This window comes from Podarcis muralis, chromosome 1, assembly GCF_964188315.1.
Source record: "Podarcis muralis chromosome 1, rPodMur119.hap1.1, whole genome shotgun sequence".
Taxonomy (NCBI): Eukaryota; Metazoa; Chordata; class Lepidosauria; order Squamata; family Lacertidae; genus Podarcis; species Podarcis muralis.
The window spans coordinates 84,610,920-84,624,308 of record NC_135655.1 but is presented as its reverse complement, the minus strand read 5'-3'; the positions used below and the strand labels follow the sequence as shown (position 1 = coordinate 84,624,308).

Below are 13,389 nucleotides of genomic sequence, written 5' to 3'. Positions count from 1 at the left end.
ATTGGCTACTGAAGTTGTTGATCAGCAGGGGAGGAGGGAGCAGGTTTGGGGTGATGGTAAGCTCTTGCCTCCCCCAAGACATCAAGTGCCCAGCTCACCATCAGGTGGAACAAAGAACACAGGCAACCTCTGGATAAACTAAGGTATATTGAGCCTAGGTGATTTTAAGAAGTTAGAAGAGTATCGAATGATGATGGGGATCAGGAAATGAACCCTATGGAAACATGGCTGCCATGGGAGGGGACAAGGGGGCAGCCCCCAGTCCCCAATGAACCATAATCCACCAATTACCAGCATTCTTTTTCTTTTTCTTTTTAAAGGACTATCATTTGTAGAACCTGAGATAAGAGGTAAAATGTACAGGCACTACTGTATTCTCATTTGTGAGACATTTCCCTGCTCCCATCTTTTAGATATGCATTTGCATATGTATATGTATATGTATATGTATATGTATATGTATGGAGTATTTTACTTTGCCCACACCCCATTTTATTCCCCTGTGGATATCCATGTAGGGGGGGAAAGGGTGTGTGTGAAAAGCTGGCACAAGGAGACAGGAGAACTTGAAGTCAGAAGGATTGTTAAAACAACGGGTCTTTATGGATACAGGAAGCTTTAACAGCTAGAAGAAGATGTCCTGACATGGGCTAGGCCTACTAGTTGTGCACAAGAAAAGTCCTACCTTAGTCTCTGAAATGGAGGTTTTAAAGTCTCAAAAGGTCAATATAAACCCACGGGAGGTTGTAGACTCTCCTTCCTTTTTAAGCAGAGGTTGGATGGCCATCTGTCATGGATGCTTTAGTTGAGATACTTGCATTGCAAGGGGTTGGACTAGATGACCCTTGGGGTCTATTCCAAGTCTATGATTCTGTCATATACTATACATGAGGTTCCCAGGCAGTCACCCATCCACGCACTGACAGGCCTGCTTAGCTTCAGGTGGTGACCTCATTGTCTTACACTATAACTTGTTCCATTCTGGAAAGCCTTCCATCCTACAGTTTCATTCACTGTGTAGCTCCTCCACTGATCTTGCCCTACCGGAGCCTAAGAAGAACCCAAACTTAAGTTAAAACTAGTATAAAACCCCAACATTTCCTGGTAGATCCTCCGATCGGTACTGCTATAAGTTTGGGATGCTGTTGTTCCTCCATGAGACCTAAGTGCACCACAGACTCGGCGTTCATTCTTTCCCCTGTGCTAGGGACAATTTGGTGGCCAAAGGTTCCTGCCATTTTATCTAGTTTGCTATTTGTTCTGTGTGGTAGTCAGTCTATTTCTGTAATCATGCTAGTGAGCAAATAAAAAATAAAGCAACAGAAATGCCCAGAACTAAATAGACACTACAAGCTCTCTTCTGAGTGAGATAACATTTGACACTCACAGGATAACTCTACAAACTTCATAGGATGACACAAACCTGTAAGTGCATATGCATGGCCCATGTATGGTTACTGCCGGGACAGCTACGTGAACAGGACCCAAGAGAAAATGAGGATCCTGTTCACAGATAAACAATTCTGACACATAGTCCCTGATGTACTATCATTCTGGCCATGTCCTTCCCTTGGACATGTTCTTGACTTATTTATTGGGGTGGCATTGGCATCTAGTTTGTGTTGCTTGGTCAGTTGGGGTCTGGTGGTTGGACAAACCCTGTCTTTGAGAGGCAAGGTTGGCCAAGAAGGCCTTTTGTACCCCTCCATCGCAGCAATTCAAAAAGGCATGTGTGTGCACTGCTTTTCTAATAAATAGGAGCTGAAAGTGGAGAAGTGGATTCTTCAAATGGAGAAGCAACCTGGTGAAATTCTGAGTTGAGACACACACACACACACACACACACACACACACACACACAATTTTACCTCCTGGGAAGCAGATCATCACCACCGTGTTCATTCTCCCTTTGTGTGCATGCAGTGGGGAGTTCTTGTGGGATGGACAGATTCTGCGGCGCCTCATTCTGTTTCCTCTCCCCCTGCAGGGCCCTTTGCCCACAGCACCCACCTCCTGCTGTGCTGTAAGGAGCAGTGCAGCCAAGAGTGCGGCCATGGTCAGCCCTAGAAGCAGCTCAAGTTGTGTGGACGCCTTCGGTGCTTCCAGAGACATTGTTCCCCTTGCAGCCGCTCTTTCCCCGTTTCTCTACTACTGGTTTCTGCACAGGACAGGCGAATGGATGCCGTGCCAGACTATTATAAGCTTTTAGAGATTCCTCGGGATGCCTCCGACAATGATATTAAAAAGGCGTAAGTCTTTCTCTTGAATTCTCAGTGTTCTCTCTTGGGGCCTTTCCCGCAACTCAAGCCATGTGTGAGGCAGGAAGAAAAGATTCCTGATGCCAGTTCAATTAACACATCAGACAACATTTAATACATGACAGCATGCCCCTCAACTATCCCATTTTAGGTGGGGCATCCTGGAATTACAGAAGCCATCCCAGCTTCTGACCGGATCCTGAAATGTGCTGTTTCTCCACCTGCCACTCTTGTGTGAGTCAGCTGGCTTGAGTCAGAGCACCAAACCAAAATATGCTTGTTTCTTGGTCTCGCTTGCTTGTGCGAATCAGCTGGCTCCCGTGAGAGCTGGGAACCAAAAGAACAAGCGCCCTGATTTTGTTCAGTGGGATGTCAGAGGGTATGTGATAGTGTATTTTCTTTAATGTAGAAAGTGGTGCTTTGGCAATTGCATCATGGACTGTACCCCACTGGGCCACCAGACTTGTTTCAGTGGTAGACAAGCAGCAGTGCTTTAGAGCAAGAACAAGAAGGGCCCTACTAAACTCAACTTACCTTTCTGGTGACTGTCCACCATCTATAGATTCCATAGCTTTATGGATTGGGGCATTTGATTTTGGGGGACTTAAGACAATGGTCAGTGCCTGGTGGCCCAGTGGAGAGCACCAAAATAGCAGCTGGGGCAGAAAAAGTATGCTAGTGGGGGCAGCTGGGCTGGGCCTGGCTGAGGTGGTGGTGTTTGTGTATAGGTGGGTGGGGCATAATTGGCACCATGCTAAGGCCCCCCAAATTCTTGTGCCAGTCCTGCATGGGCATCTGGTTGTTCACTGTAAGAACAGAAATCAGGACTACATAGGTGTTTGGGCTCTTTTTACGTTCTTAACTGGGATTTGCATTGAAGGCGGTTTATTGTTGCAGAAGGTGCTGTGACGCTCAAATACTGCATTCCCTTTCTCTCCTGGGTCTGTGCAGGTACAGAAAGAAAGCCCTACAGTGGCACCCGGATAAAAATCCAGATAGGAAGAATTATGCTGAGCAGAAATTCAAAGAAGTTACAGAAGCTTATGAAGTGTTGTCAGACAGTAAGCGCCCAAGTTCATCTTTCTGCCACCGACTGACTCTCAGATCATTTGGGATCCCATAGGCTTATGTCTCCCTGGGCTTTGGGACACTGATTTTCACAGCCCTTGTTAGCCGAAGTCACTTCATTAAATCATCAGAGGTTGTGACGGCTGTCTCTCTGGAATTCCCCCCTTTATTTTCGATTACACTTCTAGACCAGGGAGTTGATAGCAATAGACATGGATTATGGGGAGAGGCCTTTTTGGTAAACTATGGAAAATTATTGCCTGGCAGGTTTGTCATCAGGGATTGGCACTGCCAGGCATCTGCCAAGGCCCACACCCTATCAGGGGCTCCCACTCCTAACCCCGGGAGCCCCTTAATCGAACTCCTGCTAATTCTCTTTGCTGTCATTGCCTGCTCACTTGCCCAAACCAAGTGAGCGAGGACAGGAGCAAAGAGAAAGAGCAGCCCTCCATCTGTGGCAGTGGTGCAAATTGGGCAAAGCACATTCAAAGCACATAGTTCCCTGCCCCCCAAAAGAGCATGGGAACTGTAGTTTACTCCCCAGCTGAGCTAAAATTCCCAGCACCCTTAACAAACTGCAAGGCGGGATTCACCTAACAAGTCAAGAGGCAGCAGTAACAATGATGAGAAAGAGACGAGGCTACTCAGGGTCTCCCCAAACCTGGAGCCAACATTGTTACCTGCAGAAGCCAGGTTTCATAATCTATATTGCAGAGCCAGAGTATAGCTTCTAGAGGGTGCAAAGATTACCGTTTTACTTGTGAATTTGCCAACGTAGTCCTCCTTCCTTTCTTCAGAGGCCAAGCGTGAACGTTATGACTGCTATGGGGATGGAATCACAGCAGCAGGTAAGAAACATATTTCCCCCCTACTATTTCACACACCTTTCTTCTAAGGCCCATGAACCTCACATATAGGCTAAGATTTGTCTGGCATCTTATTTCAAACCCATGTTATAGATTAGGGTCAACCCTAGAAATCAACACATGCTATGGTTTTGGTTATTTGTGGTATGAAAGGAGAATGCAAGCTGCAAAGGAATTCCTAGGCTGCCTTATGCAAAGCAGTCTGGCTGGCTTAGTGAAGAGCAAACCGAATGTGACACAAAGCGTTGAGAGGAATCCTTTAGCCTGGAGGGTGAGATGTTACCAAGGTGATGGGGTGTATGTTTGAGGGGACAGGAAAAGGGATTTTTCAAGTGACAGGTTTCTAGGAGAGATAAGGAAGAAGAAGATCTGGCATCTATTTTTGAGGGAAGCAGCCTGAAGGTTGCTTGTGCTGCTGCCTCTGGAAGTCCGTATGCTGTAAGATCTGGATTTCCTCCATGCAGAATGAAGGTGTCAATAGGTGAATAAGCCATATTTCTTAAAGCACGACAGTCTCCCCCATGTCTTCCATTCTCCAAAGGGACACAGACCCTGTGTGTGTGCCTGGGACCCTATGGGCTTTTGCCACCACTTGGCAGAGAGAGGGGTAGGCATCCAGCTTTTGTAACAATATTCTTTCTGAAGCGTAGGTGGGTTCCCACAAGGCAAGACACAGTGATAACAGCAAGAACCTTTATTGAACTAACAGAATGGGACAACAGGCGCAAAGCAACTGCTTATATACATTTCTGAAGGCCTGGGCCACTCCTACTCCCAATGTGATTGGCTGTCTAAACTCCCAAGCTGCGAATCATAAGTCAGAATTTAAGGGCCAATGACAGAGGCCCAAATCCTGAAATGTTCTGTGATTGGCTATCATGTATCGAATCAGAACACAGGGGCTCAGACTCGTTAGTCCAGACTCAAGCTCAGGCAAACACAGACCACTGAATACACAACACTTTCTCTACTATTTCACACATCTTTCTTCTAAGGCCCACAAACCTCACATATAGGGCATATGGCATCTTATTTTGAACCCAGAACTGGAGCCCAAAGGAGACCCCTCCCCTCTGGATACCTTGTATTAAAACTCCCATCAGTTGTGACCAGCTCACACAGAATCCCTTGTGCCGAGTGGAGAGGTGGGTTTCATGAGTGTTTCACAAAGGAGCACCAGTCACAGACTACTCATCCTGGCTACACAGAAAGGGAAGGGGCTTCTCCATTTTTTTCTTCATAAAAATTATACAGTGGGAGCATCCCAGGACTTCAGTGATGTGTTTGCAAATCATGTTACTACCCCAGCAGTTCCTGAAGGAGACGATTTGAAATTCACCTTCCGCAGCCCTTGGGAGGTTTTCCGAGAGATGTTTGGCAGCTCAGACTCTTATGCTGGTAAGCGTCATTCTTATCTGGATTGTGTTTTGATAGCTAAGATTTAGACTTTGTTACTGAAGGGTTGTTATGTTGAGATAAAGGGCCACAGTCCCCAGGAATAAAGAATTTCAGGATCCCTTTGCCTCACTCCACCCTTTCCTCTTGGGTATCTGTCTGTAAAAACTGTGAACTCTGTCCTTTAGTGCAGGCATCCCCAAACTCAGTCCTCCAGCTGTTTTGGGACTACAACTCCCATCATCCCTAGCTAATAGGACCAGTGGTCAGGGATGATGGGAATTGTAGTCCCAAAACAGCTGGAGGGCCTGCTTTAGTGTTTGCAGTTTTCTTGTGGTTCCCATTGACAGGAGATCTACTCACCCACTGGAGTTCTACCAGGCTGAACGTGGACCATAGCTTAGTGGAAAATTAGACTTCAAAAAAACAACCAAATTTCTTTGGTAGATTCTGCAACTACTAACAGCCGTTTGTTTAGGAAACCAAAACAATGTTGTCATTATTGTCCCTGTGGTTGCTACTATTTTGCAGTAGCAGAAGTCATTGTGGCTGGCAGTAGTAGCAGGAGTTGTATTTCATTTCTGTTATTATTATTTTATTTCATAGTAGCAGTAACAGAATTCCATGTATTTAAAGTCTGAACATCCCTCCACTGTAACACTCAAATCTGGGACGGTTGATGTAGCTGTTTACAAAGGTCAGTTTTTAAACACCTAAAAAGGCCCCAAAGAGGAAATTGACAAAGAAGTAGATAATAAAGGGGAGATGGTTCTAAACAGATAGAACAGCAGTGAGTGGTGGTGGAGGTTGCAATAAAAAAGAAAGCAACTCCAGCATTGCAATGACTTAAGTTTGCCCATAAAGCCACTTGCTGTTGCCATGAGTTGAATTTTATCCCCACTCTTCTGCTTTCTCAGCCAAAAAGGAGGAAGACGTCCCATGGTACTTACGAGGCCCCTTATTTTCCATCTCCATTTCAGAAGACTCAGGTAGGATGTTACCAACCTTTAAATGTGAATCCCTCTATCTAACCTGGAATGCTTCTGCCATTCTTCTGCCTTCTGATCTGTCGGCTGTAACCTCCTCTCAGCTTTTCTCCTTCTGTTATGGGAGATGTTAGGAGTCCTTCCTCCCCCCTCCCTGCCAAATCTTTCCTTGTTGTGGGGGCTGACCTCCATTTCTCTAGTAGCTAGTCTGGCTCTCCAGTTTTCTCCAGTTGAGCTCTGAACCTTTTCACTTGCTGCTTCTGCTAGTCAGTATGGCACAGTGGACAAAACGCTGAATTTCAACAAGGGAGGAGGAAATCTATTTTCAAATTTATGCTTTGCCATATCGTGGGCCAGTCTTTCAGTCACAGGTGATTGCAAGGGGTAGGGTAGCAGGTTCCCCCTCTCCCCAATGTTTTCCACTCCTCCGCTTTTCAATCAATGTGTATTAGGGCCCTTTGTAGCATTGATTAAATGCGCAGAAAGCCTACATGTTGTTAAAGAAACCTTGTTTCCATTCTCCAGGGATGGCCCTATCATTAGGTAGAGTGAGAGCTGCCTCTGGGCAGAGAGTGGACCCAGCTGTGTTCTGCGTGGCCTGGCCTGCACCCTCTCTCTTAGCCTTCTCCCTCAGGGGTGGCAGACCCTCCAAGTGTCCCTATTTTCCAGGGACATCCCTGATTTAGATAAGTTATCCCTGTTTCTGGTTTGATCCTGGAATGTCCCGCTTTTCCTTTTTATTGGAGAAATGTTGGAGGGTATGGAGTTATCCAGCTCCTGAGCCGTCTGAAGGCAATCCTATATAGGAAAGCTTTTTTTAAAAAAAAGTTTAATGTTTTATTATATATTTATATATGTTGGAAACTGCCCAGAGTGGCTGGGGCTGGCTGGGTAAGATGTGTGGGGTATAAATAGTAAAATTATCATTATGGAATGCGACGTCTCAATTTTCATCGGAGAAATGTTGGAGGGTGTGGTGTGGAGGAGGACTCTGTCCCATCACCAGCATTGCAGCAGGATTAAACTGCCTGTCTAGCCAGCTTTTGAACATAGAATTGGGAAGGTATCATCTTGTAGATAGGATAGACCATTGTGCTCCGGTCTCCTAGCCAGTTCCCTAGTAGGAGCAGAGGACTGGGTGAGTCCCCACTCCATGTGTGTGGAGTGTGTGTGTGTGTGTGTGTGTGTGTGTGTGTGTGTGTGTGAATATGCAGTGCTGAGACCCTTTTTCAGGTAAACTTTCCCCTACAGGTGTGAGCTTGCACTGAGTTCCACTGTCACGTGCTCTTGGATAGGCAGAGGAAACTAGCTTCAGAGTTCAAACTAGAAGATTAGGAACATACACTAAGAACATAAAAGGGGTTTCTCCAGCTCTCATTTGGGTGACTAAGAGCACATCCTTTTAAGTACTTTCAAACATCAAGGCTAGACTCAGAGGCCTGACACAGAGTGGCTTAGGGTCACTTGTAGTCCACAAGGCAAACTGCCTTGGGCAGGGGTTGTCCTGAAGGAAAAAGAGATAACCATCCTTTGGAGGATACTATCTGACGGGATGCAGGGATGACTGGCAACTGGACAGTAGCGTAGTGAAAACCTCAGTTGCCTGCTAGCATTGGTCATAAGTTCCCAGCAATGAATTTGTCATCTTCTTTTGCAGGTGTTTCAATAACATTTGGACCCAAAAGATCACTATGTTTCTTCTCTCTTGATCCCAAAGTCTTCAGTTTAAGAAACATAATAAGCAGGAAAAGGTATGAGTTGTGCCTCTGCTGTCCCTGAATGCAAGGGGAAGCAGAGATGGGATGGCCTAGTAGCTGCTGGTCAACAGAGCTAAGAAGTGGTTCAAGGCAGAGGTGCATGTGCACAGCAAGCTCAGGTCATTTCCAGCATTAGTCTATCAGCAGGGAACTCCCAGCAGGGAAGCCCTCAGAAAACCTAGGAACCTCTCTCCCCAGCATCTGGCAATGAGATGCCAAGGGTTATGCAGGGTTAAGCCAAAAAGTACCCAGAAAGATGTATCCTTATATGGAAAAAATCTGAAGGACAGAACTAAATCTTTTTTTTTATATTATTTCATAAAGTTTGTACACTGCTTGATTATATCACAACCATACTTGAAAAGATACAAAAGTTAAAATACTAAAGCAGATGAAAATTACCTCAACCTTCTAAGCATCTGGGTTGCTGGGTTGCGCTGGGGATACATGGCTCTGCCATGTACAGATACAGATATAGATCTGCATTTCCGATAGGTGCCCCCCCCCCACCTCAGGATCTGGTAAAAGCTGACATGTGACAATATGTCATCATGCTCAGAGTTCCCCTGTTCCCCCCTCACTTCATTTGCTGCTGCTGCTTGCAAGGGATGTGAAAACCGTGAGTATGGGGGTGTCATGCCTTCTGCTGCTAGGTAGTAGCTAAAAGACATGAGCTATAGCCCCATATCTTCTAGATGTGTCCAGAATCTAAAAAGGGCACTGATAGATTTTTAAAGCAGCCATCGTTGTGGTAGATGGGGAAAGGATGTCCATCTGTTTGCTTTCCACTGGGTAACTCCAGTGTGTTGATTTTCCAGGTCTGCAGATAAAGATTCTGAACAAGTAGAAGCTAAGGATGATAGAGAGATAAAATCTGCTGAGGCTTCAGGTAGGAAGAAATGATTTGGGGCCACAGTAAAGTTCATAGAGCTCGGAATTATTCCAGAGCAACCTGTTATTCACAGGCAGGTACAGAATAAAGTATGAGGCCTGAGTCTTTTTGTCCTGGCTACAGATTGCACTTTTGTATTTGATGTTAATTAAACTATCATCTTTTAACACTGTAAAGGTAAAGGTAAAGGGACCCCTGACCATTAGGTCCAGTCGTGACCGACTGGGGTTGCGGCGCTCATCTCACTTTATTGGCCGAGGGAGCTGGCATACAGCTTCTGGGTCATGTGGCCAGCATGACTAAGCTGCTTCTGGCAACCCAGAGCAGTGCACAGAAACGCCGTTTACCTTCCCGCCAGAACGGTACCTATTTATCTACTTGCACTTTGATGTGCTTTCTAACTGCTAGGTTGGCAGGAGCAGGGACCAAGCAACGGGAGTTCACCCTGCGTGGGGATTCGAACTGCTGACCTTCTGATCGGCAAGTCCTAGGCTCTGTGGTTTAACCCACAGCACCACCCGCATCCCACTTTAACACTGTACTATACCAACAAATCCTCATATGGATTAGACACCCCCTTCTCCATAAGTAAAGGGGTAGGAGTGAACCACCCTTAAAGCACTGTAAAGTTCATTGTCATGGCTCCCACCTTTGGAAACAATACTCAGACTCTCTCAGCTTGGGGAAAGTTAATTTATGAAATCAGCACATGGTTTCAGCATTAGCTCAAAGTACAGAGTACATCTTTCTAACACAAAAATAGGCATAAGCACAGGCATTGTCCCAGCAACTGACATGATGCTCTCGTTCTACTTTTAAAGTGTGTGCGCGCCTGCCATTCATGCTATTCTCATTCCAAGCAAGAAGACTGAGCTTGGGAGCATGCGCTCCTACAGGGAGAAGGAGCTGTCCATACAGGTGCATACAATGGCACATCTTTGGAAATGCGACCCGAGTTCAACACTGACTCTTCCTCCACCTCCACTTCACCTGGCTCCACTGATTGGCCAGCTGCCTCCTCAGCTACTCTGGTAGCTTCATTCTCCTCTTCCTTATCGTGACATGAAAACAGTGGGGCAAGACCCTCTCCCAAGTCACTGCCTGAACTTTCTCCACCCCGACTTCTGGATCATTCTCTGGCATTCCCGTCCCATCCTGGCTGGCAGCACGGGGCCCATGATACCTGTAATCTCTGACTGTTGGCTATGTTGTCTGGTGCTGATGGGAATTGCAGTCCAGTAACATCTGGAGGGTAGCAGGTTGGGAAAGGCTGTGGCTCGCTGTCTGATACGTTCTCGGTTCATCTTAGAAATAATGATGGGTCATTAGAGCAGATACTGGTCTTATGAAAAAGTTATGTCAAAACTATGTATGGGGCAAGAATTCTGTGACTGGAAACGATTCTGGTGTTCGCCCACCATGACTGAGTTCTTCCAACTCTTTGGTTAAGTACCTCAGCATCAGTAAGCCTCTTTCTTGATATGGGAATGAATGAATTAAAAAAGCAGGCTCTTTTACTTCCTAGTGCTGGGGACTTGTCTACTTCAGAGGTTATTAACCTGTGGCTCTCCAGAGGTTGTCGGATTTCAACCTTCACCAGTCCCAGCCAGCATGGATGGTGGGAGTTGTAGTCCAACAACACCTGGAGCTCTACAGCCTAACCATCCCTGGTCTGGATGGAAATTTGTTCCCCACCAGCGGTGCCCTTTCTATTGGTGAAAGTATTAGGAGTGCTGAACCTTGTCTTGGGAAATGAATTGCTTATTAAAAAGAAATAACCCAACGGGTTTTTACATATATATATATAATTTTTATTAGATTTTCTGTTTTACAATTTAGAATACTCATTTAAACATCCTTAAAATATCAATGACTTCCCTTCTTCTCTTTCCATGGTTCATTCTGCATATCATAAATCCCTGCATATTTTACATAAACTAAACCATTCAGTATTCCATTTTTACATCCATCAAAACTTATTTACACTGTTGAATTTATCTTAATGCTGCCAGCATTTTCAAGTGTACACAGTTCCCCCCATATATTCAATAAACATTTTTCAATCTTCTCTAACCGTATGTTCTTCTTGTTCTCTTAGTCTATATGTTAAGTCTGCAAGCTGTGCATATTCCGTCAGCTTAAGTTGCCATTCTTCTTTATTTGGGACCTTGCTCGTTTTCCATAACCCAACGTTTTTTGTTTCTGTGGTCATTGTAGGTGAAAACGAAAGCAACAACATAGAAGCAGTGGGCAGTGAAATGCAGACGGAGTATGAGTCGGTCCCAGAATACAAGGAGAATGATGGAAATGGATTGGGGCCGGGGTATGATGAAGATGATGAGGCTCTTGGGGGATTTGAGTCCTACGAAAGGTGGAAGAACCCATGTGCAGTCTATGAGGTGGTGAAAGATGAGGTGCCTTCAGCCTATCCTTCGTCTTCCACGTATGAAGAGCAGTATGGATGCAGCTCTTACACAGCTTACGAGATGCCTTCCAGATGCTCATCTCCTGTGAAGAAAAATGGAGCCTCTCCTGTGTACGAGTCTCAAAATGCATATGAGTTTTCTACCATATATGACCCTCGGTATAGCTGCGGATACTCCCCCATTTATGAGTCACAGTACGATGATGACATCTCTCCATCTGATTCGCCGTGCATATATGAGACCTCTGGACCAAAGTCTCAGTACAGGTTTGACAACTCTTCTGTGTATGAATGGCAATACGGCTACGATACCCCTCCAATATACGAAACGCACTATACTTGCAAGGACTCCCCAGTGTACGAGTCTCCGTATGAATGTGAGTACTCACCTGTGTATGAGTGGCCCCTGCAGCAGAATGAATCGCAGCTTAAAGATGCCCCGACTCCTGAATTTGAGGGTTGGAATAACCCTCAGAGGGACTGCATCTCACATCCCAGATGCAGTGAGTCCCACGACCCTCTGGATCCATCTTCTGGAGATGCTGAAGATGCTCAAGGACCTGCTGGCTACAGGTTGGCTTCTGGAAGCAGGCCGTCTTCGGGTCTCAATGAAGCATCACCTGCCTCCCTTAGGGTGACAACTGGAAGTACTCCGCCAGCTGTGCCTTCTGAGGAGCAGGGCCAGGGACCAAATGGAGCCAGGAAGCAGCCAGTGGAGGCCTCGGAAGGGCTTCTGGGAGGCATGAGGAAATTCCTGGACGGAACGAGGAAGCTTTTGTGCAGAGGGCACCAGCCTTCCAAAGAGCCAGTTTCAGAAGGAGACAAGTGGGCAAGCAGTATAAGCCAGCTCCCAAACATAAACAACCCGCCTCAGAGAGGGGTGAGGCAGCTGCCTAGTGGAGGCAACCCTTTCCTGTGTGGAAACCATATATTTGTAGACCATTCCAACTGGCCCAGAGGGGACAGGAATCCATGCGTCGGCAGAGCAATCCATGCACACATCCCAAGAGGAGCCTACTGGACAGGAGGGGGAATGACACCTCATCTCCCAGATATCTCCAGCAGGCTCCTGGGCAGAGTAAATAGGATCCCTGGCAGGGGCAGTTTCTCCTCTCCCCTGACCTCCCCTTCCAGCTGCTCCTATAACTCCTAGACCAAGGAGAACCTTATAAATCCCCGGAAGCTGGAGAGATGCATAATAAAGGGTGGAAGTGAAAAATTTTCCAGGTTGTGTTCTGCTGTAATTTCATTTAAAAGCCAAGGACATAGAAGCTGCTTGAGACTAGCCTGCAAGGTCCTGGAAGCTACTGCCGACAGGTGGTGCTATGTTCCAGATTGTGAGCGAGCCAGCAAATCCCAAGTGTTGCAATTTGGAAAAAAAGTTTGTAAATGGACCACATCTGCAGCTCATTGGACACTTCGCTGGCATAGCTTGCTGGCATTAGAGGCCATTTCTGTTTCAAAATTAAAAGCATTTTCTGTTTACTGTCAAAGATTGAAAGCAAAGGTTTGGAATATAGATAAGTGGGGGTGGGGGTGGATGTAATGTAATGTAATGTAATGTAATGTAATGATTTGTGGTTCTATTATGGGATGAAAACCACTGGTGTAACCGCTGGATGGCCTGCACACCTCATTGTTTCTGACATTGGAACAGCAGGGGTTCTGTACCACATTCTGTACCATGAACACAACTATGGATCCTATATTAGGTGTTGGGTATATCACACAGTGGTTGGGAT

The 13,389-nt window shown here is 46.0% G+C and overlaps 1 protein-coding gene across 1 annotated transcript; it reads left to right on the top strand.

The window, feature by feature from the left end:
- The first annotated feature begins 1,997 nt into the window (after positions 1-1,997).
- On the top strand, positions 1,998-13,140 carry LOC114584453 (uncharacterized). The gene is made up of 8 exons (XM_077930379.1): positions 1,998-2,249; positions 3,210-3,319; positions 4,124-4,174; positions 5,501-5,590; positions 6,505-6,576; positions 8,231-8,324; positions 9,149-9,219; positions 11,440-13,140. Exons 1-8 carry the CDS (start codon positions 2,176-2,178, stop codon positions 12,798-12,800), a joined length of 1,923 nt encoding a protein of 640 aa, XP_077786505.1. The 5' UTR covers positions 1,998-2,175; the 3' UTR covers positions 12,801-13,140.
- The last annotated feature ends 249 nt before the right edge of the window (positions 13,141-13,389 follow it).

What these genes read in the sequence shown, in the direction of transcription:
- LOC114584453 (XM_077930379.1), top strand. Translation starts at nt 2,176, where the DNA reads ATGGATGCCGTGCCAGACTATTATAAGCTTTTAGAGATTCCTCGGGAT. An exon ending in CAGCTCAGACTCTTATGCTG is followed by an intron (nt 5,591 to 6,504) that starts GTAAGCGTCATT and finishes CTGCTTTCTCAG; the next exon opens with CCAAAAAGGAGGAAGACGTC. An exon ending in AAAATCTGCTGAGGCTTCAG is followed by an intron (nt 9,220 to 11,439) that starts GTAGGAAGAAAT and finishes TGGTCATTGTAG; the next exon opens with GTGAAAACGAAAGCAACAAC.